The 26,519-nt window shown below is 40.9% G+C and overlaps 1 protein-coding gene across 4 annotated transcripts in view; it reads left to right on the top strand.

Annotated features, from left to right (window-relative positions):
• The first annotated feature begins 1,735 nt into the window (after window positions 1-1,735).
• SMAD2 (SMAD family member 2) overlaps window positions 1,736-26,519 on the top strand; it is an 82,094-nt gene continuing 57,310 nt past the window's right edge. The window contains exons 1-3 of one of the 4 annotated variants that reach the window (XM_034996038.1): window positions 1,738-1,876; window positions 2,238-2,321; window positions 25,535-25,823. In XM_034996038.1, coding sequence (XP_034851929.1) covers window positions 25,588-25,823 — 236 coding nt within the window. In that variant the 5' untranslated portion in view covers window positions 1,738-1,876; window positions 2,238-2,321; window positions 25,535-25,587. Of the gene's footprint in view, window positions 1,877-1,915; window positions 1,932-2,237; window positions 2,322-25,534; window positions 25,824-26,519 lie in introns of those variants that run through there. The other 3 variants (XM_034996041.1, XM_034996039.1, XM_034996040.1) reach the window with 3 other exon arrangements.

Genomic DNA, 26,519 nt, shown 5'->3' on the forward strand with positions numbered 1-26,519 from the left:
CCAATGCTATTCATGTTTATTGTTTTATTTAATCACCACAGAACTATATTTAAACAGCTATCATTGCAGGTGAGTTCCACTTGTCAAAGCTCCCAGATTTGGAATAGAGCAGCATTCAAAACTACAATCTGCCTAACCCCAGGGTTTCCATATTTGAGGAGAGAGATGGTAGAAATGAAGATTTTGAAAGGAAGCCTGGAAAAGCTGCGAGACACCGAGAATGGCCAAATATGTCTCTGGGCCTGTCTGAGGTGCTCTCTTCAGGGACGCTTTCGTCGAATATGCTTCAGGAACTCTTGCTGTTTGAAATGGCCGTCTGTTATTACCCGTTAGTAAACAGATTTGTACTGCTAGTGCCACTTCCCTAGTTTATCTTGAGTTCCCAACTGAACCCACGAAGTAAAGATTGATGGGAATGATTGCTGGCCAGGGATCCAAGAAAATTGTGTTCTAGTCTTGTATCTGGCACCAACTACCTGTGTTAAGACCTCAGTTTCTTTTCAACTGTAGTTCTACGGTGTTCGCTGCCAAACATAGTAGGTGCTTAATAAATACCTGATGTGATTAGTTGGGCTCAGTGTTTCCGGAAGACGCTTGAGCGTCCATAGGGTAAAAGCCACAAGATTACCGGAGTGTGGATACCCATCCACCAGCTTTGGGCAGCCAGCAGCTTAGGGCCTTGTATCGCTGATGTGCGAGGTTGGGGCCTAAGAACATCGCCCGAACATTGGAGAAACTTAAGAGGAAGGGAAGACAACCCAGCAATTAAGAAGTATCGTGCTAGGCGCTTATCTTTTAGACTTCGCAAGGACCTTTCAGAGCATGCATTATTAGCACCATTTTTAACGAAGACAAAACCAAGATTCCGGTTCTTCAAAAACACCTGGCATCCCCTACCCTGCTCCTAATAATACCCATGAAAGATCCCCGCTTGGGCTTATTTACATCTCGGACCCCGCCCCGTTTACCACCACGAGGGCCCCGCCCACTCATTCGCCTCTGGGCGGGCCCAGGCTGGGTCGGGTCCCCCGGCTTCTGCGGACCCCTCTTCTGCCCCAGCTCGTCCCGTCCTCGAGGCGGCCCTCGGGCCCCCCCCAGGGACAAGCACGTGTCCACTCCCGGCCAGAGTACGGAAGGTGGACTAGGCGGCGGCCCCCACAGGCCCCACCCAATGGCGCTGGCAGGAGATCGGGGAGGGGACCCCGAGCCGAGCCGATGAGGGACGGGTGGTCGGCAGCGCGGCAGGTTACGTGCCTTCCCTTCGCCTGCCCCCATCCCTTCCCTTCCCAGAGCCTTTCGTGGGAGCGCGCCCGAGACGTAGTCAACCGAAACCATGAGCGTCCCACCCCGCCTCGTCCTCGGCCGCCCGGCAGCCCTCCCGCCCGGCCGCGCCTCGCCTCACGCTCTACGGGGGAGGCGGGACCAATCAGCGAGCGACGTCTCCCTTCCGATTCGAGGCCCCCGACGCGCGGCTCACACCCCGAGCACCACGCGCGCTCATTGGCTGCGGGCGCCGCCGGTCCGGCCGGGAGGGCGGGGCGGCCGAAGGGAAAGGAGGTGGGGAGGTAGTGGCCCGCGACTCTTCGAGCCCCGCTCGCGCCCCGGCCCTTCCCGGGCGCTTGGCCTCCTTCCTTCCCTCCTCCGCTCGCCCTGTCTTCCGTGCGCGCCGAGCGCTGCGCTCGGCCGGCGTGCCTCGCGCCCTAACGGGCGGCCGGGGGCGCCAATCAGCGGGCGGCAGGGTGCCAGCCCCGGGGCTGCGCCGGCGAATCGGCGGGGCTCGCGGCCCGGGGTGGGAGGCGGGTCTACCGCGCGGCCGCGGCGGCGGCGGAGCAGCTCCCAGCCAGCGGCCAGCGAGCGCCGATAGAGCTGCCCGGAGGTGGGTGCGCCGCGCCGCTGCGGCCGGCGGCGGAGGGCGCAGGGCGGAAGCGGAGGTGGGCCGGCGGGCGCGGCGGGGGAGGGCTCGGCCGTCCGGGCGGCCCGGGCGGGGGGGGAGGTGGAGGATGCGGGCGGGCGCGCGCCTGAGGGGAGGAGGGGAGGAGAGGCGGCGGCGGCGGCGGCGGGACGCGCGTCCCCACCCCCTCCCTCCCGCGGGCGGTGGCCGAGCCTGCGCCCCCTCCCCGCGCGCGGGCCGCGGGCCGGGCAGTGGCTGGGGGGCGGGGCGGGGCGGGGCGGGCCGGTCGGCCGCGAGAGTGTTTTCAGTTCCGCCTCCAATCGCCCCTTCCCCTCTCCCCTCCCAGCCCCTCATCCCATTCGGAAGAGGAAGGAACAAAAGGTCCCGGACCCCCGGCTCTGACGGGGCGGGACCCGGAGCCTCGGTGCAGGTAAACCGGCGGCGCCCGGCGGGCCCTCGGGGCTAGGGGTGTGTTTGCTTCGGGCGAGGGTCGGCGAGGGTCGCCGCGTCACATCGCCACGGGGGCCGGGGGGCAGGGGGGCCGGGGTGTGGCGGGGTCGGGGCGCGGGGGCGTGGGGCCAGGCGGGCCGGAGGGGAAGGGGTCGGCACCCGAGCTACCCGGCCGGGAGCGGGGGCCGGCCGGGGCCCGTCCCCTCCGCCGCGAACACGCTTAGTAGTTTGTTCTGATTTTCAAAGCCGGAGGGACCGAGCTCTTGTTTCGGGAGTTGTTGGCAAGCCGTGTTAGGAGCGTGCGATACTTTGCTTCCACTTTTTTTTTTTTTTTTTGTCCTGTAACCTTTGTTAACCATTCTAGTCCCAGGGTCTGAATTGCTTGTGTGTACTCTCACACAAGCACGCACACGGCTGATAACTCTGTCGAGATCCTTCTGCGCTCACTTGTGAAAGTTGCTCTGTGAGTGGAGCCTATTAGTTTTGATCACACGCCTTTAGAAAGCACGCTAATTGATTTCACGTATTTCAAACTTGGTTTACAAATTTGCAACTTTGTTTTGCTCTCTCTTGGGGGATACCGTCCTTGGGGTTGGGTACTTTGGCCTTTTACTTACTTAACCTTTCTGTGGTTATGGTTTCCTTTTGATCCGAAACAAAAGAAAAACAATACCTAGGTTGGTTTTGTTGTTCCTTCCTCTTGACCCCTTAAGAGCTAAATACTACTGGTTTGTTGTCAATTAAACCTTTATTTAAAAAAGCATCTCCCGGTAAAACGAGTTTGGACGCAGCATTTTCCATCAGAATCGTGTCTTGTTTGTTACAGTTTGGAGTGTCCTAAATTTTGTTTTAGACTTCTAAAGTGACACACGAAGAGTAACTGTTAATAAATAAATGGTCACGCAAACCTACTTGGAGTAATTCCATCTTTCAAAAGAGCTCCCAGAAATTTGAATTAATTTATAGAATTATTGATAATTCTGTTATCTTAGTTTCTTTTCATTTGCTCTCTTCTGATTTTATATGAACTGAACCGTACTGTACTTCTGATGTAAGGATGTTTTTTTCTTGAGCCGAATAAGATAATAAATTTGCTATTACTCTGAAAATACATTTGCTGCTATTCTAGTTTTGACCCCCTTTAAAAAGTTTTCCTTAGATAGAAGTGTAAGTTAAATAGTTAAATGAAGTTTGAGGAGTTTAATGTAAATAAAGAGATAAGTGAAGTAAATGTAACAGATGGGAGAAATAATGTAAAATGGATTTCATAAATGTATCCTACTTTGAGGATTTTTTTTCATTTGCCTTAAACAACATACAGGATATTGGTGGAGTTTTTCTCAATCAGAAGGTCAATTAGCAAACATTTATATTAAATTCAGAAAGTAACACTGATTTTTTTTTTAAATTCCCTGATTTTTGCCATAAAATTAGTTGTGGTAGTAGATAAGGATATTTTGAGTCCAAATGCCCACTTAGTACTCTTAATGTTAAAACTGAGTTTAAAGTAGTCCATTGGCAAATTTTTATTAATGTGATTGGAAACATCCATTTTTGGGCTTGCTCAGGAAGAAATGGCTCTTAGTCGCTTTTGTATTTTGTAGCTATGCCTTCTAAAGTGATTTCACATTGTAGGTGTTCAGCAAAAGTTTGGTTTTTCATGGTTGTAACTTACCTGTGCCTAGTAAGTAAGTGATCACATCTTTACACAGTCTGTAAGGTTCATGTAATAACAGTCTTATAAGAAGCCATGCAGGGTAATTTCCTGTTGTTTGTGGCTTGTCAGGCCTGGTATGTGTTTTAACTAAGTAGGAATTTGGGGATGGTTTTGTATATTTCAGCAGTCATTCTCTTTAATAGGAACAAAGGTGGTTTCTACTTCAGGATGGCAGAAGGTCCCCTTTTCATTTTCATATTGTAAATATTAGAATCCTATTGCTATAATCTTTTTACTTCGTGTTGAGGGGAGATGTGTGAGTGAAAAACAGTCGAGCTGCATCACCTGCTGATCAAAAACCCATTAAATTTTTACATTGAGCAAATATTTTCAGTTTTGGCTTTTATAAATGTCTGAAAGCTCTCTTTATTCTTGTTTAGTTTTCATTCTGTTGGCTTTGTGCTTTAGGACTCCAAAGGCCTTGTTTTGTAGCAGCTTTTTATACAGGTGTTTTTGTAATGCATATAAAAGCTGTATTTAGTGCAGTCTGGCAGATGGGGGCTTATTCATGCTCTTGGGACAAGAGTCATTTTTAGAGGATGGAGAGGGGCATGTCTTTAAGATACCTTGTCTTCTGATGGGAGGAGAGGAACCGTTTTAAGCTTTTTAGTTTTTATAAGATGAAAACTGTTTTCCACCAAGTATTGCAAGGGTATGTCAGAAATGAGAAATCCAAAGATTTCAAAAGCAATCAGGAGATTTATTCAACAGAATAACTTGTATTTATTGAACAAGTAGCATTTATTCATTTATTCAACAAATAAAATAGCCTTTGCTGTGTCAGGCCCTGGACTCAGTAATAAAGGATCTAACAAGGAACAAGTATACCCCTGTTCCTTAATGGAATTAGAAAAGTGGAAACAACTCCTATCTTCTGCCTGCCCTCCAGTCTTCAGAGTAAGAAAATCATGTTATTGTACAAATTGAGGGAGCTTGTGATGCATTACTGAGCCAGTTCCTAAAGTATGCTTGCATTGCTTTCTGTCGAATGTAGAGGACATCACCAGGGAAGATGTCAAGTGTTAACTCATAGTGTAACTGGGAACAGTCTGTATTTGGGGGCGGGAGGGGGGAGACTTGTCACCATTTTTTCACAATCTATACAAACTGAGGATATGGCCAGTGTTTTCAGAAACATACTTGTTGCTGGACAGATGAACACGTGTAGAGCTAAGCTTAATTAGGCCTTAGTTTGATTATATGTTGCCCTTTAGTTCTAGAAACTGGCTGAAGAAAGAAAGCAGATCTGCATCGGACAGGTTTCAGTGAAAGAATTGGAAGTAAAGTGCAAAGAAACTGAGCTGCATCAAGAATAAGGATTGGGCTAGTCCCATGTAGTGGAATGGCCATGGGTTGTGGAGTCAGGCCTAGGCTAATGGCTGGTTTCTCAGTTACTATGTTGGCAAATTACTTAACTCATGAGCCTTGGTTTTCTGACTGAAAACAGGTAATGACACCTGCCTCTTCCCGTTATTACAAGGATTAAATGATTGTGATTGAAATACTTAGAACTTGCCTCAGACATAGGGTCCTCCCAGATGATCTCTTGCTCTCTTCTCCTTGTGGCTTTTAGTTGTTTTCTTTCTAATCCAGATGATTTGCCTACACTCTTATTCTTGACCTATTATAAAATGCTTTTGAGAACCAGACACTAAGCAAAAAAGGCCTGAAATAGCTGTAAACTGTCCTAAGTCCACACCTAAAGTTCTAGTCACAGGAGAGCCATCGAGACCCTTCATCAGAACCTGTTGGCATATATTTCAGATGTTTCTAACAAAGTTATCTAGCTTCTAAGCCCACAGTAGATTAGAAAGAAGTAGATTGTGGGTAATGCGGGAGGTTTAGGGGAGTGTAGTGGGGGGTGGGGTAGGAGGATGGAGAACTGTTAGCCTACTGTGTTGTAAGAAAAAACAGATAACAGCCTGGTGAGGATAATAGAGTTAATCTACAAGACACAAAACAAATATTCAGAGCCTAACTAGCATGTCTTGGACCATTCAGTACAGGACCAGACCTGAAAGTGTAGTAATGAATGTTCATCAATTAGCTTAAACCATATTTGGGAAGATCTTTTAAGAATGCAGTAATCTACATGGTATACTTTAGATTGTTATTCAGGATGATTAACAAATGTTCCTAAAGGGATAGAACGTTGTGCTATATCAAATGACTTATTTCTTTCTTTCTTTTTTTTTTTTTAAAGATTTTATTTATTTATTTGACACAGAGAGAGAGACTTCGAGAGAGGGAACACAGGCAGGGGGAGAGGGAGAGGGAGAAGCAGGCTCCCCGCCGAGCAGGGAGCCCGACGCGGGGCTCCATCCCAGGACCCTGGGATCATGACCTGAACGAAGGCAGATGCTTAACGACTGAGCCACCCGGGCGCCCCTCAAATGACTTATTTCATGAAAGATCCACAGTGCCCACTATGACCGACATGGTTGTCATTTGTTTTGCCATTTAGAGCAGCACCACAGTTCCGGTCTGAGAAGCCTTTCATTTTAGGCCAGTAGTAAAGAAAGGTGATCTAAGGGGTGTAGCACCCCATGCCACCCCTTTTCTTCAGAGTAAGTTGTCAGTCTGTAGCGGTGTCATGTAAAATGTTTCACTCTAGCTTTAAGACCGTGTGCTAGAGATTTTGAGAACCCAACAAGTGTGGACAGTTGGCTAGTCTGTCTCTTGAGGGCTTCTTGCAGCTTATGTGTGTGAGTTTGACCCAGTATTAGCCTTAATAATTTTGGGGGGGTTATTCTCCCTCCTACCTCTGAGTTAACTTTCTAAATCATATACTCTATTAAATGCTAATTGTTGACCTTGTAATACATAGCCTTAGCTATTTTTTAAAGGTTTTTTTTTTTTCCCAGTAGTACAAAAGTAATTCAGTCTTACTCATTTAAAAATGCAGTTTGAGGCTTATTGCTTGTCTCTGATCAATTTTGATCATTACTCCAGATTGTTATAATTGTAATATATTCAATTAGGACATATTTCAGTGCTGATTCTAGATAGACAGATCGAGGATAGCTCTCAGCTTCAATTTCAGTAATTTCATGTGGGGAGAATATAATTTTGCCAAGCTAGTTGAATTTAGACACTGCCTCCGATTTGGCCAGATAGCCAGAAACATTAGGGTAATTCTGTGATTTACATACTTGCCTTACATTCTAGAGTGGACGGGTTCCTCTTAATGCATCGGAGCCATAACGGTGGAACCGGTGCCTGGTAATTTAGATCTGTCTTTAGTTTGTGCTTGTAAGAAAACAGAAATCCTAAAATCAGTGATTTTAATACCATTAAAATTTGTGAGTTTACTATAAAATGGTCACTGATTTTCCTGGGTAGTTCTGTACTTTTTCAAAATCTGAAATTACTTTGGCCTCAAGATGAAAACAGTGGAAAGTGAGTGTAGACCCTGGTTGCTATCTGTTCAGTCCACGGGTCCAGTTTGCATCTGAAAACCTGCATTTCCTTAAATCTGGTGTCCTACTCCTAACTTGGTAGGGGGAGGGCATAGTTTCAGGCTTAATGTATTCAGTTAGTAAGGAAGAATAATCATGGGGGAGCCACTGGAAGTCCATCAAGTTCATTACCTTGAGTCTTTGAATTCAAAAAAGATTGGATCTCAGGAAGTAACATGGGAAATCTGTGATCCTGTAATTTGCCCGTGTTTAAGGTAGAGTACATTTTCATATGTTGCTTCAGCTCTTCCAACAATTCTGTAAAGAGATAATCGTTAAGCTTTTGTAAATATGAAGGAAAGGTTCTATCTTAATCCCATCCTTCATTACAAAATGTGGGGCAGTGAATCTGATTTGCAAAGTTCACAGAATAAACTCCTGATAAATGCTACAATGGGAGCTGGACCCATGAGCTTTCTCCCTTGATTTGAATGAACTATGGAAACTTTTTTGTTGACTAGAGCTGTTCTATCTGTGGCAGTGAATGCAAATTTTCCATGTTTAGACCAACCTTTTACTTCCTAGACAGGTGGTTAGGGTGTAGTTCACGTAAACTGGCCAATTAAACTTTTATTTATAAAATGTTTTAAGTATCAGGAGGGTCCACCTTTGGCCTGTGATTTGTACGTTGGTCATTTCTGCTCTAAACCCGCAGTTTTCAGACTGAAAGCGCACAAACACCTATGCACACAACAACAACCAGAAGGCTTTGCAAAAAAAATAAATAAATAAAAATGAAACATTCTGCAGAATCTCAAAATGTAAGGGGAATGGACAGTTGCTGAAGCCCTGCCTGCTTGGTTTTCCTCTTCCCAGGAAGCCTTTGGAGCTCCACTGAAGAATAATAGATCGTGGAGAAAAACTTTGGCTGTAGACCCAAACTAACAGGGTGGACGCTAGCCACATGTGGCTATTTAGCACTGGAACTGTGACTACAGTAACTGAGGAAGTAAATGTTAAATTTAATTTAATAGAAAGTTCTGTGGAACAACCTTATTCTAGACTTGGCTTTGATTACACTTTCACAGCCTGAGGACTGTACCCACTTGAAGTGGCTGCTTCAGCAGGTCAAGACAGACTGGGAGTTTGAAGGGCAGTTGGAGTACTGAATATTCGTGCTGAGTTGAGTATGGGCCTGGGCCTGTGTGGTCCCCTAATAATTGGATGCCCCCCCTTTTTTTTTTAAAATAATCTGGAAATGATAAAACCAGCATGTAATTTTATGTTTACAAGCTGATTATAGACCTATAGACTCCATACAACTCATTCAAGGTGAAAGGAATAGAACTCCCAAGATCAGGTAGTCAGTCTCTTTACACAGCAATCCCTATTTTCCCTTCTCCCTCTCCCTCTAATGTGGACTTGCACTGAACTAATGACCTACTTTCAGGGTTAAATTCAAGCTCTCACATTAGGTTTTGAGAGTCCATAACACTGAATACATGAATGTTTTCTATTTGCTTTAGTTTAAAAGGCGCCCATCATTCTCCATCCCGTGGGGCCACCTTAGGTTTCCAATGGCAGTGTCTTTCCTTACTAGCTTACAACTTTGGAAAAAAGCATAGTAACAGTGAGAATTGAGAAATCTGTTTTTCAGTTAGTTTTTATGTATCTTTATTTTTTTTAATGCTTTCTATGATCCTCATTTCTTTGACGAAAACCATTGTAAAAATCCACGCCATTAGTAATTTGCTTTTTTCTCTACCTCTGTGGTATACGTTTGAACATGGATTGCCAAAAATCTAATAGTGATTTTACACTATTTCTAGAAGGACCTTAGGTGTTCTTTGAGATAGTACCATCACATTTCAAGTGTTTTATGTTGAAATATCTAACTTGATTTTCATCTGAAATAAAAATTCATATAGGTATTTGGGGAATATTTTGTCTTTGCAATTTGAAGATATTTGAAACCTGCATTTGTTTTCTATATTTAATCACTTCCTTTGTTCTAGACTTGAACCTTGTGAAATGTTTTTTTGCCACTCTTTCATATTCCGTTTCTTACCTCCCTTTCAGAAGTCACCAGTGAATTCTGAACAGCCAAGTTTAGCAGTCTTTTTCAGTTATACTGTTGTTTTCAGTGTTTGTCACTATTGACTATACTCTTCTCTACCTAGGTTTCTTAAAAATCTCACAGGCCTGCTGAAACAGACCCAGATTAGGCCCATTCCACCTGCTACAAATACTGAATGAAATGATGGACTTTATTTCTCTTATGTATATAGTTGATCTAGAGCGGGAGAGGGAGAGGAAAGAAGAGGGAGAGAAATGTTCCCAGGTACCAGCAATTTGGAAATCAGTCTTTGTTAAGGAAAAACTGGTTTGGGGGGAATTTACTAGATAAGAATCCAGCATCTAGGGATAGAGTTGTAATGCTAGGACTCAGGGAACTATATGCTAAGAGAGAGAGAGAGTGTGTGTGTGTGTGTGTGTGTATAGAAACTATTCCAATAAAAAACATCTGTGGCCTCTGGGAAAAACAAGACTCAAACCTCTATAAAGGAACTAGTAGTAACCACTAGTCTTTATAGATGGACTTAAATATGAAGGTCAAGCATGGTAAATAAAAAGCAGATACCAGCTAGATGTAGAATGATGGGCTTTTAAAATAGGTAACACATTATTGTCATTCAAAATTCAAAAGGTACAAAAGGATTTATGGTGAAAAGTCTGTGTCAGCCTGTCCCTTGCCCCACCCAGTTGCCTTTCCAAAGGCTAGTAGCATTTCTAGGTTTTTGTGTAATGCTCCAGAAGCTCTGTGCATATATGAGCAACTTTGTGTATATATTACCTTTTAGTACAAATGGTCATATATTTCACATAACAGTGTATCTTGTAGATTATTTCACATCAGGACATAATAAGTACCTTTTTACTTCAGTTTTACAGTATTCTTTGAATGGGTGCCTCTAATGTATTTGACCAGTTGTCCATTGATGGACATTTAGGTTATTTCTAGTCTTGTGGTATTAAAAACAGTGTTGCAACAAGTAAACTTTGTTTATTCATCATTCTATACATGCATGAGGTAGATTTCTAGAAATAGGTTAAAGGATACCTACATTTGTATGATTTATTTTAGGGAATGTACTTTATTCCTTTTTTTTTTTTTTCTTTTAAGTAGGTAGTACATGCACATGGTGCAAAATTCAAAAGGAACAAAATAGTAAATAGTGAAAACTAAGTCTCCCTTAGATCTACCTCCTGCTAGGGTGCCTGGGTGGCTCAGTCCATTGAGCATCTTCCTTCTGCTCAGATCATGATCCCAGAGTCCTGGGATCTAGTCCCGCATCTGGCTCCCTGCTCCATGGGGAGTCTGCTTCTCCCTCTCCCTCTGCCCCACCCCCCAGCTCATGCTCTGTCTCTCAAATAAATAAATAAATCTTAAAAAAAAAAAAAAAGATCTACCTCCTGCTACCCAGTTCCACTTTCCAGAAATGGAACCACCGTTAATGAGCTTCTTTCTTGTGTATCCTTCTAGAGCTACTCTGTCCAACATGTGGCCACTAGCCACATGTGGCCACTGAATACTTGAAATGTAGCTAGTCAGAACTGATATGGCCTGCAAGTGTAAAATACACAGGAGATTTATAACAGTACAAAAAAATAGAATGTATTTTAATTTTTAATGCTGATTGCACATTGAAATAATGTTTTGGATATAGTGGGATAAATTAAATTATTTAAATGATTAATTAACATTTTTACTTTAGGTTTTTAATGTGGCTAGTAGAAAATTTACAGTTGCGTGTGTGGATGGCATCCTGTTTCTGTTGGGCAGCACTGGCCTAAAGAAATTCCATGTGGATACAAACATGTAGGAATATATGAGAATTTCTCTTCTCAGGCAGGTCTTTTTTCTTTTGCATTGTAGTCTGTGGGAGCATAAATCTCTTGCTAAGATGATAGTTAAAAGAGACATATCAGGCAGTTCTTCACTGTCTCGTTTACTCATCCATTTACCATGATCATTGTGGGTCTCATCAATGAAAGTCATTGTGCACTTTGGAGAGAAGCCTGACATTATTCTTGGCTCTGTTTTTGAACCTACTCTAATTTGCACTGGTTGCTTCTACACCTAGGACATGGCTGACATCCTGGGATTCCTCTTCATTGTCCTCTTACAGTGTTCTTCACTTTCTCCTTTATTAGATCTCTTATTCTTTTGGCTCTCTCTCCTTTTGATGAAACATACCCTTCAAGACTTTCCTTGGGAGAGAATGTGTTGAGTAAATATGTGGAGATGTTACATGCCTGAAAATACCTTTATTCTGCCCTGGTTGGGTAATAGAATTCTAGGTTGGAAGTAATTTTTTTCTCCAGAATTATGAAGGCATCGGTCTGTTGACCTCACTTACAGTGTTACTCTTGAGAAAACCAAAGTTCTTTTGATTCTTCTTTAAATAACCTGCTCTTTCTCCCAGGAGCCTTTAGGCTTTTCCTTTGTCTTCAGCATTCTGAAGTTTCACCCCCACCAGCCTGGATGTGGGTATGTTTTCTTCTTTTGTCCTGAGGTCTTGATCCTTGATTGGCCCTTTAGATCTGGAAACTCCCATCTTTCAATTCAGAGGTTATATCTAGATTTCTTTGACGACCCCCCCCCCCCCCCCCGGCAATCTCTGATGTCTTTTTGAAGTCCTGTTTGGATATTGGACCTCCTAAATTGGTCCTCCAGTTTTCTTCACTTTTTTTTGCTATTTTCCATCCTACAGTTTTTTACCTTCTGGAAGATTTCCTCTGCCTTACTTTTCAACCCTTCTATTGATGCCTCCCCCCCCCCCTTCTGCTCTCAAAAGCTATCACGCTATCTTAGAACTCTTCTTTTATTCTTTGAATGTGTTTTTTGTAAAGCAAGCTGCTCTTCAGGGTTGCTCTCTCTTGTTTCTATAGCTGTGTTGATGATTTTTACAATGTTTTTTTTTTTCTCTGTATGGTCTCAGATTTCTTGAGTTATATTTTTCTGTTTTTAGCCATTTTTCCCTTAGGTAATGAGAGTCATCCCTAATTACAAAGGTAGGGGTCCAAAAAACTGCTTGGAAACTGAGCATGTGGGTGAGTCTTGTCTCCTTTCAGTTTCATTGTAGAGGGATCTGTGGGGGCTGTTTGTTGGTAAACTCTCAGTATTAGTATCTGTACGTCTTCCCTCCTGGGTTTGGTCAGGTACCCCAGAGAAGAGTCTTGATCTGACTAAATGGGTAAAGGTCTGGCTGCTAGTATTTTGGGAGCCAGAACCCAGTGGAGGAAGGGGTTAGGAGTCCATATTTAGCATACAATGTACTCCCCCTGTTCCTTTACTCCCTCTCTTTTCCTAGTGGTTCCCAGGCCGTCTTCTAGTCCAGTGAGAATGTTCTACTCTCTACTGAGAACATTCAATCTTCTGTAGAGGGAGAGGAACAGGACCCCGTGACAAAGTGGGGGAGCGGGTCTGAGGATGTCAATTGCTTCTCAAATAACTCTCACCCAATCCTGCCTATTTCATCTCTTCTCTCAGCCCTCAGTGTTTGCTGTGACTGGTGCTGTCTTTTTTACTTAACCCTTTGAGGATTCTGCTGTGAAAATCAGGATGTTTCCCCACACCTCGCATAGAGTTAGTAGTTCTCTGATCTGTTCAACAGTGACTACTCATCCATTTGTTTTCCAGTTACCAAAATTTTGCTTGTTTTCTTTTTAACTCTTCTCTCTATCTTCATGAGATTCTTTTTGCTTTTTCTAATTCTTTTATTATGGTTTTTAATAGGCTGCTGTTTTCACCTGCAACCTACTGAATAAAGTTTTCCATTAAATTTTAAAGGATAACCCTCTGAAAGAATTAGAATGTATAACTTCAAATCGGAATGAGGAAGTGGAAATAAATTTGATCATTCCAACAGAAGGCAGAAGAGGAGGGAAAAAGCAAAGAAGATGCTTGGGAATTAGAAAACACAAAATAAGATGATAAAAATTAGCGAAGTATTTTCATAAACCTAATACATAATTTCAGGTAAAGCTTGCTGAGTAAAAGAGAATGAAACAAACAAACAAAAAAACTAAATGCTTTTTATTAGTAGACATACCTAAAAGTATGATGACATAGTTTCAAAGTAAAGGAATAAAAAATATATACACTAGGCATAATCTATGTCTTAATCCATCTTGGGCTGCCGTAATAGGATTCCATAGACTTGGGACACTTATAAACAACAGAAATTTATTTCTCACAGTTGTGGAGGCTGGGAAGTCCAAATTTAGCGTGCCAGCAGATTTGGTATCTGATGAGGACCTGCTTCCTCGAACTTCATAGATACCTTTCTTTTTGCTCACCTCCTATGGTGGAAGGAGGCAGGGGAATTCCCTAGGATCTCTTTTATAAGGACACTAATCCCACTCATGAGGAGATGTTTGTTAGTAAAGAACTAAAAATTAATGAGCTAACTATACAATGTAAAAGAAAAGAAAAGAAATAAATTTGAGAAATGTTAGTGAAAAAAAGTTTTAATCATATCAACTAAGTGAAAGGTACATTTGCCAAGATTGATAGAGGAGGAAAAAAGGGCGCAAATGTATTAGAAATCAAAAAGGGATATGACTACAGACAAATTGAGATTTAAAAACTGAGAACACTGTGGAGCTTTTTGCCTTTAAACTTGAAAACAGATAGAATGCACAATTTCTTGCAAAGTAAATGACCACAAAATTGGCTTAAGAGTAAGAAACTTGACAAGATTATAATTTATTTATTTTTTTAAAAGATTTTATTTGTCCAAGAGAAAGAGCAGAAGCAGGGGGAGTGGTGGGCAGAGGGAGAAGCAGGCTCCCCGCTGAGCAAGGAGCCCAGTGAGGGGACTCGATCCCAGGACCCTGGCATCAAGATCTGAGCAGAAGGCAGGTGTGTAACTGACTGAGCCACCCACTGACAAGATTATAATTTAAAGACTTAAATTAGACATCTACCTACAGCAAAATAAGATTAAATAAAAACCCAAAACCAAAAACCCAAATCCCAAGTGAAAACCCCAGATGGACAAGTTGTATAAAACATATGAAGAGGGGCACCTGGGTGGCTCAGTCGGTTAAGCGTCTGCCTTTGGCTCAGGTCATGATTTCCAGGGTCCTGGGATCAAGCTCCACTTTGGGCTCCCTGCTCAGCGGGGAGTCTGTTTCTCCCTCTTCCTCTGCCCCTCTGCCTGCTTGTGTGTGCTCTCTCTCTCTCTTTCAAATGAATAAATAAAATCTTAAAAAAAAAAAAACTATGAAGAGTCAGTAATTCCAGTTTTATACAAAATGTTTTAGAAAATAACAAAAAATTATTTTGTTAGGCTACTGTAATCTTGATACTCTGGGTGGGACAAGTGTAGTATGCAAAGGGAGATGAACAGGCCACATCTCACTAGTGAACGTGGCAATAGAAATTTTGGGTAAAATGTTAGTATTTGCTTAAAAAATACCATGACTAATAAGGGCGTGTCTCAGGAATGTAAAGATGATTAAACATTAGAAAACCCGTAAATGAAATCAACACATCAAAGGAGAAAAGCCATATGATAATCTTCATGGTTGAAGGGGAAAAAAGCATATGATTAAATTCTGTACGCATTCTTAGAAAACTTAGGAGTATAAGAGAACTTGCTTAATTTGAATAAAGAGTGTTGGTTAAAAAAAAAAAAAACAGACACAGAAGTGTATATAAGGCATGATTCCAATTATATGAGTTTCTAGAACAGGCAGAATTACTTTGATAGAAATCAGATCAGTAACTGCCTGGGGTGAGGAAGGTAGATTGACTGAAAAGGGACACAAGGAAACTTTCTGGGATGATGGTTATATGGATGTATACATTTGTCAGAACTCATCAAACTATACATTTAACATCTGTGCATTTTACTTTATGTAAACTATGCCTCAATAAAGTTGATTTTTAAACAGTATGTAAAAACCATGCATTTCTGTATACCAGCAAGACACAAAATTTAAAAAAAAGTCGCTATTTAAAATGACAACACAAACTACAAAATATCTAGGGAAAAATAGAAACGTGTGAGACCTTAATGGAGAAAATTTTAACACCCTTATAATTCAAATTTTAAGCAGACATACTAGTGTTTATGAATGGAAGACACTATCATTAACATGTCCGTTTTCCTCCACTTATTTATATATTTGGTGTCATTCCAATTAAAATCCCAGGAGGTGAAAGAGGATTCACTTCATCAGATACCAAGACATATTCTTTCGCTTTAGTAGTTACGAGGTGATGGTATTTGCCTCGGATATAGATTAATGGAAGAAAAAAAAAAAAGAGCCTGGAAAAACAAGTAGCATTGTAATTACTAGGGAAGATTCAATATATGGTACTGGTATACTTGGTTATCTTTGTTGGGGAGGGGAAGATCCCTGCCTCACAGCATACACAAAAATAAGTTACAAGGATGAAAAGCAAAACTTTAGACTTTATGACTTTTAAAAGATGACAACATACGGAAGGATCTTTAAGAAGATCCCAATGTATACATAATATAGTATTTAAAATATTGATTAAAGATGAGCTCATTAAAGTGAAATCTTAAGTATAAAAAGCCATCAAAAGTAACTTGCTGAGTGAAGATATGTGGCATGTGTAACAAAAGATTATCATCCAGAATACGTAAACCTTGTGAATTAAGGAAAAGATGGTGAATATGAGCAGATGATTCAAAGGAATAGAATCCTGAAAAGTCAATAAACGTGAAAATATTCTCAAACTTCTTAGGGAAGTGCAAAACATCAGCAACCCTCTGTGTCACACCCATCCTTTTGGAAAAAGTTCGAGGTACCAAATAATGTCAAATGTTGGGTAAAATAGGAACTCCTACTTCCCTGGTGGGAATGACAATTTCTCTTATCAGGTTGACTGAATTTGGTAAAGGATAAGTGGATGTGCTCCTATGCAGCTCCTAAGGCAGTGGCTATCATATGTTTTTTATGGACCCTGGGGGAAAATAATATTTTACATGTGACAAAAACTGAAGTAAAAATCTTAAAATAAGTGTACTCTGTTTTCTACTGTATTCTGGCTTATTTACTCTATGAGTTTTATTATTTTTTGCCTATTTTTTTCTTTCGCTTTTTGAAAGATATTTTTCAGAATTAACTGAATTGATTTCATGTTCACCAATGGTTCACGGCCCTGAATTTAGAGAAATAGCAGAGGATAACATACAGTAAAATGCCTCTTTTAATTGAGAGACCAAGAATTAGGTTGCAGTGTACAATGTATTTGTCACTGTGGGTCTTCTTTTTTTTTTAATTTTTTTAATTTTTATTTTTTTAAAGATTTTATTTATTTATTTGACAGAGAGACACAGCGAAAGAGGGAACACCAGCGGGGGCGGGGTGGGGGGAGAGGGAGAAGCAGGCTCCCCGCAGAGCAGGGAGCCCGATGTGGGACTCCATCCCAGGACCCTGGGATCATGACCTGAGCTGAAGGCAGTTGCTTAACCGACTGAGCCACCCAGGCGCCCTGGGTCTTCTTTTTTGATCAAGAAGTTTGAAAGTTTCTGCCCTTAAACAGCTCTCACATACCTATAAGAGGATATACATCACACTACTCATGGCAGCTTGTAAGGTTGGAGAATTGGAAACAATCTAAATAGGAATCAAAAGGAGAATGGACAGTGAGCTGTAATAGTCACAGTGCAATGCAGTATGAGCTGAAATGAATGAACTAGAGTTCAAGGTTATTTGTTGTATCAGCATGGATAGTAATAATAGTGAAAAAAAGCAATGTGACATGAACAGTATTAAAGTTTCATAGAAATTTATAAAATGCAAAGATTTATGAATACAATATGTAGCAAAACCATTAGGTGACAATGGGGGAAAATCAGGGTCCTGATTATCTCTGAGAAGCAAGGAGGAGGGGAATGGGAATGGGAATGGAAAGGTATATATAAGGGACTTCAGCTATATCCATCTATCATGTCTTATTTCTTACAGCTGATCAAATACCATAGAATGTTAAGAATTGACAGAGCTAGGTGGGAGGCCCAAGGGTGTTTCCATATTTTTTTTGGTATGACTGAAATATTTAACTTTTTAAGATAAACACCATAAGTAAAACCCAAGCTATTTGGGAGAGTAAGTTCAACAAGATGTGTGAGACCTTTCCAGAGAAAATTATACAACTTACTGATGGATATTAAGTCCAAAATAAATAAACATCTCATTTTCATTAATAGGGATACTTAGTATTATAAATATGTTGGTTCTTCACAAATTAATGTAAGTTCATTGCACTTGTAATCAAAATCCTATGGAGTTTTGGTGGAACTTAAACTAAACTTAAGATCACTAACATCAATTTGAAAAATAAGAGAGGGGCTCACTCTGCAGATAATCAGCTTACTAGAAAGCAGGAGTAAGTAAAATCCCGTGATACTGGTGTAGGTTTGAACAAGTACAATGAACAGAATACAAAGCCCACAATCAGACGTTGGTTTATAGGGATTAGGTAGTGACAGGAGCTGCGTGAATTACCAGAGAAAAGATAAACTATTTAGTACATGGCACTGACAAAGTGGGCTATCCTTCCAGGAGGTGTTTAGGTCACTATCTCAGCCCTTAACCAAAAACAAATTCCTCGTATATTAGAAACCTAAATGTGAAAAGCAGAACTAAAATGTCCACAAGAATATCTAGGGAGGAGTATCTTTGTAAGATCTGGATCCTTCATGCTTCAGATTCCTCATTTGTAAATAAGGGTATCTACCCTGCTGGGTGCTTGTGAGAATTGAGTTTAATGCTTACCTGGACTCTGAGACTAACCTGTCGTGTCATAGAGTAAGCACTCAGTGTTTTCTACTGTGTTTGGGGGCAGAAAGGGGTTTCTTTAGAAAGAAGCAAAGTGAATCATAAAAGATTCTAAAGTATAAACTTGTGTACTGTAAAGGTATATGAAAGTGAGAAAACGTAAGGCTTTGGAGATTTTTTTAATACATGTCAGTGATAGGGTTTATATCAGAATAAGAACAAGAAGCAAAGTACAGCAGGGTTGAAGACTACAAAGAACATGAGCTGTAGTTTAAGGAAATAATGTAGAGAATCCTATTTGTAAAATTATGTTATACGATGATTAATAACTTGCAGGCTTTATTTGTGAGTTCAGGATAATCAGACCTCTTACTTAACTGAAATTTTCCAGTGAGTAATCTTTGAATCCCAATTTTACTGATCACTTGATAAGCTTTCTTACTGAGCTGTACAGATAAGGTCTTCCTATTCTAATGAATCCTGCCTTGTATGTCTCACTTATTGCTGAAATTAGGAACAGAATTAGTATCTGAACTTGTTTTTCAGTTCTTGCAGATGTTGAAAAAAAATTCTAACTTCAGCTCCTGCTGCCACACTACGGAAGGAAATCTGTATATTCTGCAAATGACTCATTCATATTTCAATAACTTGATCATAAATCTAGTTTTCTTACTCCATTTCATCTTCAGCTTGGAGCATATTGACATGGATTCCTTGTAAAAACTTAAATTCAGTCTATTATTTCAAGACTGTTGGCTAAATATATCTTAGCTACTTAAAACGCTCAACTGGTTGAAATGTATTATCAGCATTACTGAAAAATATTTTACTGAATAATTTAAAAATTCTCCAGAGATAATTAGCCAGGTGTCAGCCAGCCATGGTTACAGAGACATGACAAGTTGAGGCTGGTAACTTTTCAGTGATTACATCGTTCCAAAGTGGTCATAAGTGCTGTTCTAAGACATGGGACACTGAGATCATGTGGTTGTACTAGGCCATGAGGTCACTCAGATGACCCAGAGTAAACTTAAACTTTTCATGTGTTTATTTCCATGAAGAAAAAAAATTTAAAAGGTTTCATAGAAAACTTTTAGGTCCCCAAGAATACATCTGAACTCCTAAGAAACATTTCTCCTAACAAAAGTATCACAGAGAACCTGTTGCTCAGATTCTTCCTACTGCTGAGAATCCCTTTCAGTGTTGCTGATTATACGGAAGTTTAAGTTTTATTCATTTTCTTAGGTTGAATTCTCATACATGAATTAATTGAACCAAAGGTGTAGACACTTTTAGATAAATTCTTGTTGTATTTTGCTTGTTCTGTCAGTTTTTCACAAGGAACAGGGATCCCTCATGGAATGCACAAAGAGTTTTGTTCTAAGGCTAAAATTGATGTGGGGCCAGAACTGGACCTGGAGGGTCCTAAGACACCACGCCTGGAGACTGGCTGCCTCTGTTTTTCAGCAGGACTAGGTGTCTCTGCCTTGCTTGGGCACACTTTTACGTGTGTGCTGACTACCCTCTCCCGGGCCTCTGTGGTCTTCTGATCATGTGATGATCACGGTGACTTACATAAAGGCCTGTATAATGCTCACCCTGTAACAGCCTTCAGATTTGCTTCTCTTTCTCTGTTCCAGATGGTGATTTGTCTACCATCACATGCTCTTCAGTTATGTTCCTTAGTGGTAGTTGTCTTCGAATCCTCCTTATCCCTAAAATGACTACATCCACTTGGTCAATAACGGGTGAATCGTCTCACAGATAACTGAAGGAATACTACTCTAACTTCTGTCCAGCTCTGTAATCCGAGCCGGCTTTCCTCTCCCCAGTGGCCCACTGCATTGCTTCCTTGTACCCCATATTGTAGCAATACCTAGATTTTTTTGTAACTCCTAAAATGCTACCTATCTCCAGAAAACGTGCTGAACTTTCTGCCTGATGTTCTCTCCTCTCTGTCTTTTCAGGCTTCTGCTCTGGTGTCTTTTTTGTGCTACCTCTCCCTTCTAAAGGTTGAATTAATAAGCATATTCTCCATGCCCGGATAAGACTATATCACTTGGTACTGAGGTTTATACAACTGGCTCCCCTTCAGCATGCTTGTGGCAGAGTAGGAATTCAGCAGAAGCCCAAGGTAGCCAGCTATATCTTTTGCTGCCTGCTAGTCCCAAACATCGACTTTGGTGGATTGTTACGTGTGTTTGATGGAATTTTGTGGGTTTGCTTTATTTGTCAAGTTGTAGTTTTATGTACTAGAGTGCTTATTGATGTGTATTATGGCAGAGTCTACCACTGTGGACAGCTTAAGAGGGCTACTCTCAAGTTCTCTCTGTTCTTTATTTACCCTACAGATCTCTAGCTCTGAGCGAACTTCACTTTCTCACCAGTTCTGCTGTATTGCTAAAGAAAGTCACATAATCCTGCTTATTGGCTCCTTTCAAATTTTTAGTGTCTAAACCACAGCTGGGCTATCAAGAGTGCCTGGGCGGCATTGTGATGGGGAGTTCCAGGAGATGTCCCTTAAAAAGTGTATCCATGGCCAAATCAGTTTATGAAATTTGGCATACTATATTGCCTCTTCTGAGACCCTTGGGACAGTCTCCTGAATTGAGGCTGGGGGACCTTAACCTCATTACTTGTTCTTCCCTTTTGAGGGAATGAATAGGATTATTCATTAGGTTGTGACCATTTTTTTTCTAGCAAACTATACCAAGGCCTAAATATCTTCAGTTGGGAGACCATTTTGAGAATGGTCTTTTGAGAATCCCAAGTCCTTTTTTGAGAATTATACTTCTGTTTCTTTTTTTTTCTTTTTTTTTTTTTTTTAGTAAATGTATAGGTTTATTACAACAACTTTACTACCATGCAGATTCCATGCAGTTTTCTATGGAGACCGTCATATCACCAGAGAATATACCTCTTTCTTTCCAGTCTTTATGCCTTCATTTTTTTTTCCCCCCTCTTTCTTGCCTTACTGTGCTGGCTAGAACATCCAGTGCATTATTAAATAGAAATGGCAACAGTGGACATCCTTGTCCTATTTCCAGTAATAAGGAGAGGGGAATTTAATGTTTCACCCATTACATATTTGCTAGTTCTAGGTTTTTCGTAGATGTCTTTTTTCAGAATAAAGAACTTCTTCCTCTTTTCTGTTTCTCTATTTCCAGTTTGCTGAGACTTTTTAATCATAGATGGATATTAAATTAATATTGTCAAATGCTTTCTTTTTTTCTGCATCGGTTAAGAGAATCATAAGGATTTACTCCTATACACTATAAATAAGGTGCTTGATTTTTTTTTTTTTTTAATTTAAATGGCAAGTCAGTTTTGCTCCCTGGGATAAACCCCACTGGGTGATGATATTACTTTTTCTGTATATGTTACTGAATGTGACTTGCTAATATTTGTTACGGATTTTTCCATCTAGGAGTAGCAGACCTTTGCTTTGTGTTAGTGCAGGATCTTGGGTCCAAGCCAGTTTCTTGCTCCTGTGCCGGGGTCAGGTTGCTTTTTCTTCTACTCATTCCTTAGCATCAGTGTATCTTTGTCTGGGACTGGTGGTAGCAGTGTCTCCTGCCTTCCTCTAGCAGAGTAGACTGCGGTTATTGTTACATGGTGAAAGACTTGTGTGTGGTAGGTGGGCAAGTAGGTTCTGCCCCCTTCTTCTCCTCCTCCCCCAACAGTACCATAGCTTTTGCTCCATTCTTTCCCTTGGGCTCTGGGTGTGGAAGGCTTTCCTGATTCTCCCCTCCTAGTTGAAGGCTTTTGTTTCATAGGAGATACCAGTAAGGGGGAAGAGCTGTCTCCCATCTCTTGCTCCATGCCAGTCTTTGAAGAGATCTCAGTTGAAGCCCTTGGAGAAGAGCTTGTGAATGAGTGCAGTTTTCTTCTGTCTGGATCTTCCACAAATTCTTAACTGTCAATCCTAGCCGACACTCAGCCTTTATCTTTACTTCTGTCTCCAACATTCAGCCCATTGACTATGACTGTGTTTCCTTTGTATCTATGGGTTGATACCTGTCATCATTTCTCATAAGTTCTTGGCCAGTATGCCTTCATGTATTTTTTTCTGCCCTAGTCTCTCTTTCCTCTCCTTCTGGGACTCCAGTTAAACTCCAGTTAAACCCAGTAGACATTTGCTCTTGGATATTCAGGGGTTTTGGTTTTTTTTTTTTCATGCTTTTTTTTTCTCTTTGTGTTTCAATTTGGGTACTTTAATTTGACCTGTTTTCCGAGTTCACTGTTCATTACTGACTGTTATTAAATCCATCTAAAGAAATCTTTTAATTTCTGAAACTGTATTTTTCATTTCTAATATTTCCCTGTGATTGGTTTTTTTCCAGCTTCAGTGTCTATAATGAAATTCTCCCATTTCTTTATGTGTGTTGTCTGTGTCTTCCATCAGGTCCTTTAATGTTTTTGTCTCAGTCGTTTTAGTCAGTTTAATAATTCCAACATCTGGGCCTTCTCTAATCTGATTATATTCATAATTTCATCTTTTGCCTGGGGCTTGCTATTCCCTGTATCTTGTAATTTTTGATTGAATGGTGATTATTTGTATAAAAACCATACAGATTGAAGTAAATAGTATTTACTTCCAGAAAACTGCCTGTCATTTCTTGTGTTAGTTTAATAGGTGGTGGGGTTAAATCAGTAAACTGTGTTGTTGGGCTAGTTCAGGGTTTTGTTGCAACTTTAGACTGATTTAGTTCAAGTGTTTTGAGAGCAGGATTGAGACGTTGCCTCCCGAAGATTTGTTGTCTGAGTGTAATTCCGGCTACCTCTTTGTGCTGTGTATCTGAGCCTTCAGCTTTCTTGACCTGGGGTGATTTCTCTGCTTTACAGCCCAGTTGTCAGTCCCTTGGTCATTCTGGATTTCCTCCTGCTCTAGTCTTACCCCACGCTTCTGTGCAGAGTGAGGTATGTCTCTGCCAGTAACACCTTCCAGGGGTGTGTTGCAGTAGCCCTTCCCTAATCCAGCCTTGGTAGGTCAGTGTCCGGAGTATCTGGGTGGAAGTTTTCCTCTTAGCTCTGCTGTCCCACCTCAGCCCTTGGCAGCTGAATGTCTGAGATCTCTTGGGTTGATTTCTCTCACTTGTCCTGCCCATTCTTTCCCCTCCTTGTTAGAGGACAGATTGCCTGCCTTTGAGGGAGACCGTAAGTTTTCTTAGGGCATCTCTCAGCTTTCTAGGCCTCTCTCCCTACCTTAGGCATACTGTGACAAGCGTGTAGTGGGAATGAGTGGTTGGGAGGTACAGATTTGCTCTGTAAAATCCTCGGGATTTTAGTATGTCTTGTCAGCATACATGTTGCTATTGAAATTTATTAAAGAGTAGGTTGGGAGCGCCTGGGTGGCTCAGTTGGTTGGGCGACTGCCTTCGGCTCAGGTCATGATCCTGGAGTCCCTGGATTGAGTCCCGCTTCGGGCTCCCTGCTCAGCGAGGAGCCTGCTTCTCCCTCTAACCCTCCCCCCTCTCATGTACTCTCTCTCTCTCTCTCATTCTCGCTCTCTCAAATAAATAAATCTTTAAAAAAAAAAAAAAAGAGTAGGTTGGTTTCTCCTAACCCTCCTCTGGGGTGGGATTCTTCCTCCTTAGCTGCTCCACCAGGTAAGAAACCATTTGTGGTCCTCTTTTTCACAGCTCAGCACCTTCTGGAATTTAGTTCCACTGAGGTTACTTTGCATCCTGAACTCTGATGGGTTCAGAAAAAACATGATTTTGTAGCCTTATCTGGCTTGTTTTGATTGTTAGGGTGAAATGATGGTCTGTTGTCATTTCTACATCCTGATTAGAAATGGGGCTCCTCTACACCTTTTACTTTGTAGCCTGGAAATATCTGCTTCATTCTAGCTGATTTTTTTTTTTTTTTAAGATTTTATTTATTTATTTGAAAGAGAGAAAGCGAGAGACAAAGCAGGAGCGAGGGGGAGGGGCAGAAGGAGAGGGAGAAACAGACTCCCCGCTGAGCAGGGAGCCCAGCACAGGGCTCCATCCCTGGACCCTGGGATCATGACCTGAGCCGGAGGCAGACGCTTAACCGACTGAGCCACCCAGGTGCCCCTGTAGGTATTTCTTAGAGCTACATTTCTAAATCTTCATTCTTCTCAAGTCTCAGCTCTCCAGTTCCATCCTCAAGTGGTAAATGATCTTGTCTCTTATTTTGAGATTAAAGTCATCCACATTAAAATTTAATTACGGGGCTTGTGAAGAGTGTGGGGAGAATTTTTGGTAGGCACATAGAAAACTAAAAGCACATGAAAAACTGAGATCATTAACTGGGGAAAAGAAAGAGTTGTACAAAAAGGGAAGATTATATAGTAGTTTACTACCAGTCTCATCAGACACAAAACTACCTTTGGGAGATAATTTATTCAGGTTGGAGGAAAGTGAGCAGTTGTCGTGTAAATCCTCATTTTCCAAAAACAGTAGATAATACCTAAACTTGATGTTTCAAGGGATACCATCATGAGCCTCTTACTTGAAGTATAAATAGCAAGAGTCAAAGTTAAAAGATTTTAAGGAATTGTACTTCAGTATGAGAAGAGGAAATATATTTGACTTTAGTTAGGACACATATTGTTTGTTACTTAGATAAAAATGAAAAAATATTTTTGAAAAGAGGCCTAACTTAAAGTCTTCTCAAGGGATCATAAAAGTGAACCAAACCATTTCTTCACAAACTGTATTTACCTTTATTTTTTTTAATTTTTGTTTTTACTTTTTACTTTTTGTTGTTTACTTCACACATGATGCCTTTTCCCTTCTTACAACCTTAGATTTTACTTTATGATGCTTAGTTATGAAAATTTGAAACTTCAGGGAGAGTAGACTTAATACATTTTAAAAATATTTTAAGTGTCCTAAAAAGTGAGAAAAACTTTCTGGTGAAAGTTTTAATGTTTGGTGAATTGGTTTTCATTATTTGGTGAAAATATTTTAATTATTGACACTATTAAAAGTTAAAAATGAAGTAGTATTTGTAGTGGTAAGTTTGTCCAGTGTTGGTAAAGATTTTACTTGCAAAATTATTGTATTTGTCCACTTATAACATGGTTTTGTTTTTTAGAGTTTATTTCCACAATTGCTTTAAAGTCATAAAGACCTTGTCGTGGGAGAAAAAGATGACTCTGAAAGTCTGCTCTGATGATCTGAATTTGTCTCATTTTCAAATTTGCTTTAGAGACAATGTTGAGGTTATGACTGGATTTTAAAGTTAGCCTCTAAACGATCCCTTCCGTATCTTTTCTAGGTTAGGTAGAGGAACGTCTTCTCTCAGTGCGGGTTGCGGCCTTTGGTAAGAGCATGTCGTCCATCTTGCCATTCACTCCACCGGTTGTGAAAAGGCTGCTGGGATGGAAGAAATCAGCTGGTGGGTCTGGAGGAGCAGGCGGAGGAGAGCAGAACGGACAAGAAGAAAAGTGGTGTGAGAAAGCAGTTAAAAGTTTGGTGAAGAAGCTAAAGAAAACAGGACGATTAGATGAGCTTGAGAAAGCCATCACCACTCAAAATTGTAATACTAAATGTGTCACCATACCAAGGTAAGTGTCCATAGAGCAGAACTTCTGTGGTCATTCTGTTGAAAATTGCTTAAAGGAAGCCAAAGGAAAGTTACTGAAATTTTTACTGTCAAGTCACCTGTAAATAGTGATTATTAAAACATATGACCACTCTTTTTAACCTGGCGTTTCAGTTTTGTTTGACTAGTTAAGACTTGTTTGTTTTACAAGTCATTTTCTTGAACAATGAAGTTTAATCAAGCAAAATAAAATACTTAGTTGTATTGTTTTATCTTCACTGCGTTCATTTACCCTCATTGCCTAAGTGCTTCATTGCAGCTTATCCTCATCTCTGTGATTGCACAGCATTTGAATAGAGAGTCAAGGCTTTTCCTCTCATAGTGCAGTGGTGACTGAGTTTTCTCCCACCTTGGTCAAAAGTCCAGTCAATATAAGAGTTAACAGAGGCAGCTAACACTGTGGTGAATTTTATTTATATAATTTTTGTTTTGAGTTGCAGCTTTACTTCTTAGAAAGAACAGTCTCGGGGGCAGCTTCTTAGATGTCCAGAGAGTTAGAACCTGGCGCAAAGACCTACCTACCTCTTGTCTTAGAAGGACCTGTTACTTAAGAGGTTGAAGTTTTATCAGTGTAAATTTAATTACTTGTAGATAAGTACCACTGTCAGAAATGCCATTTCTTTAACAAAGTAGCAAGCGGTTTTTAAGTGTTTCACTA

Source organism: Mirounga leonina, unplaced genomic scaffold (genome assembly GCF_011800145.1).
Source record: "Mirounga leonina isolate KUSES-001 unplaced genomic scaffold, KU_Mleo_1.0 Mir_93, whole genome shotgun sequence".
Lineage (NCBI taxonomy): Eukaryota > Metazoa > Chordata > Mammalia > Carnivora > Phocidae > Mirounga > Mirounga leonina.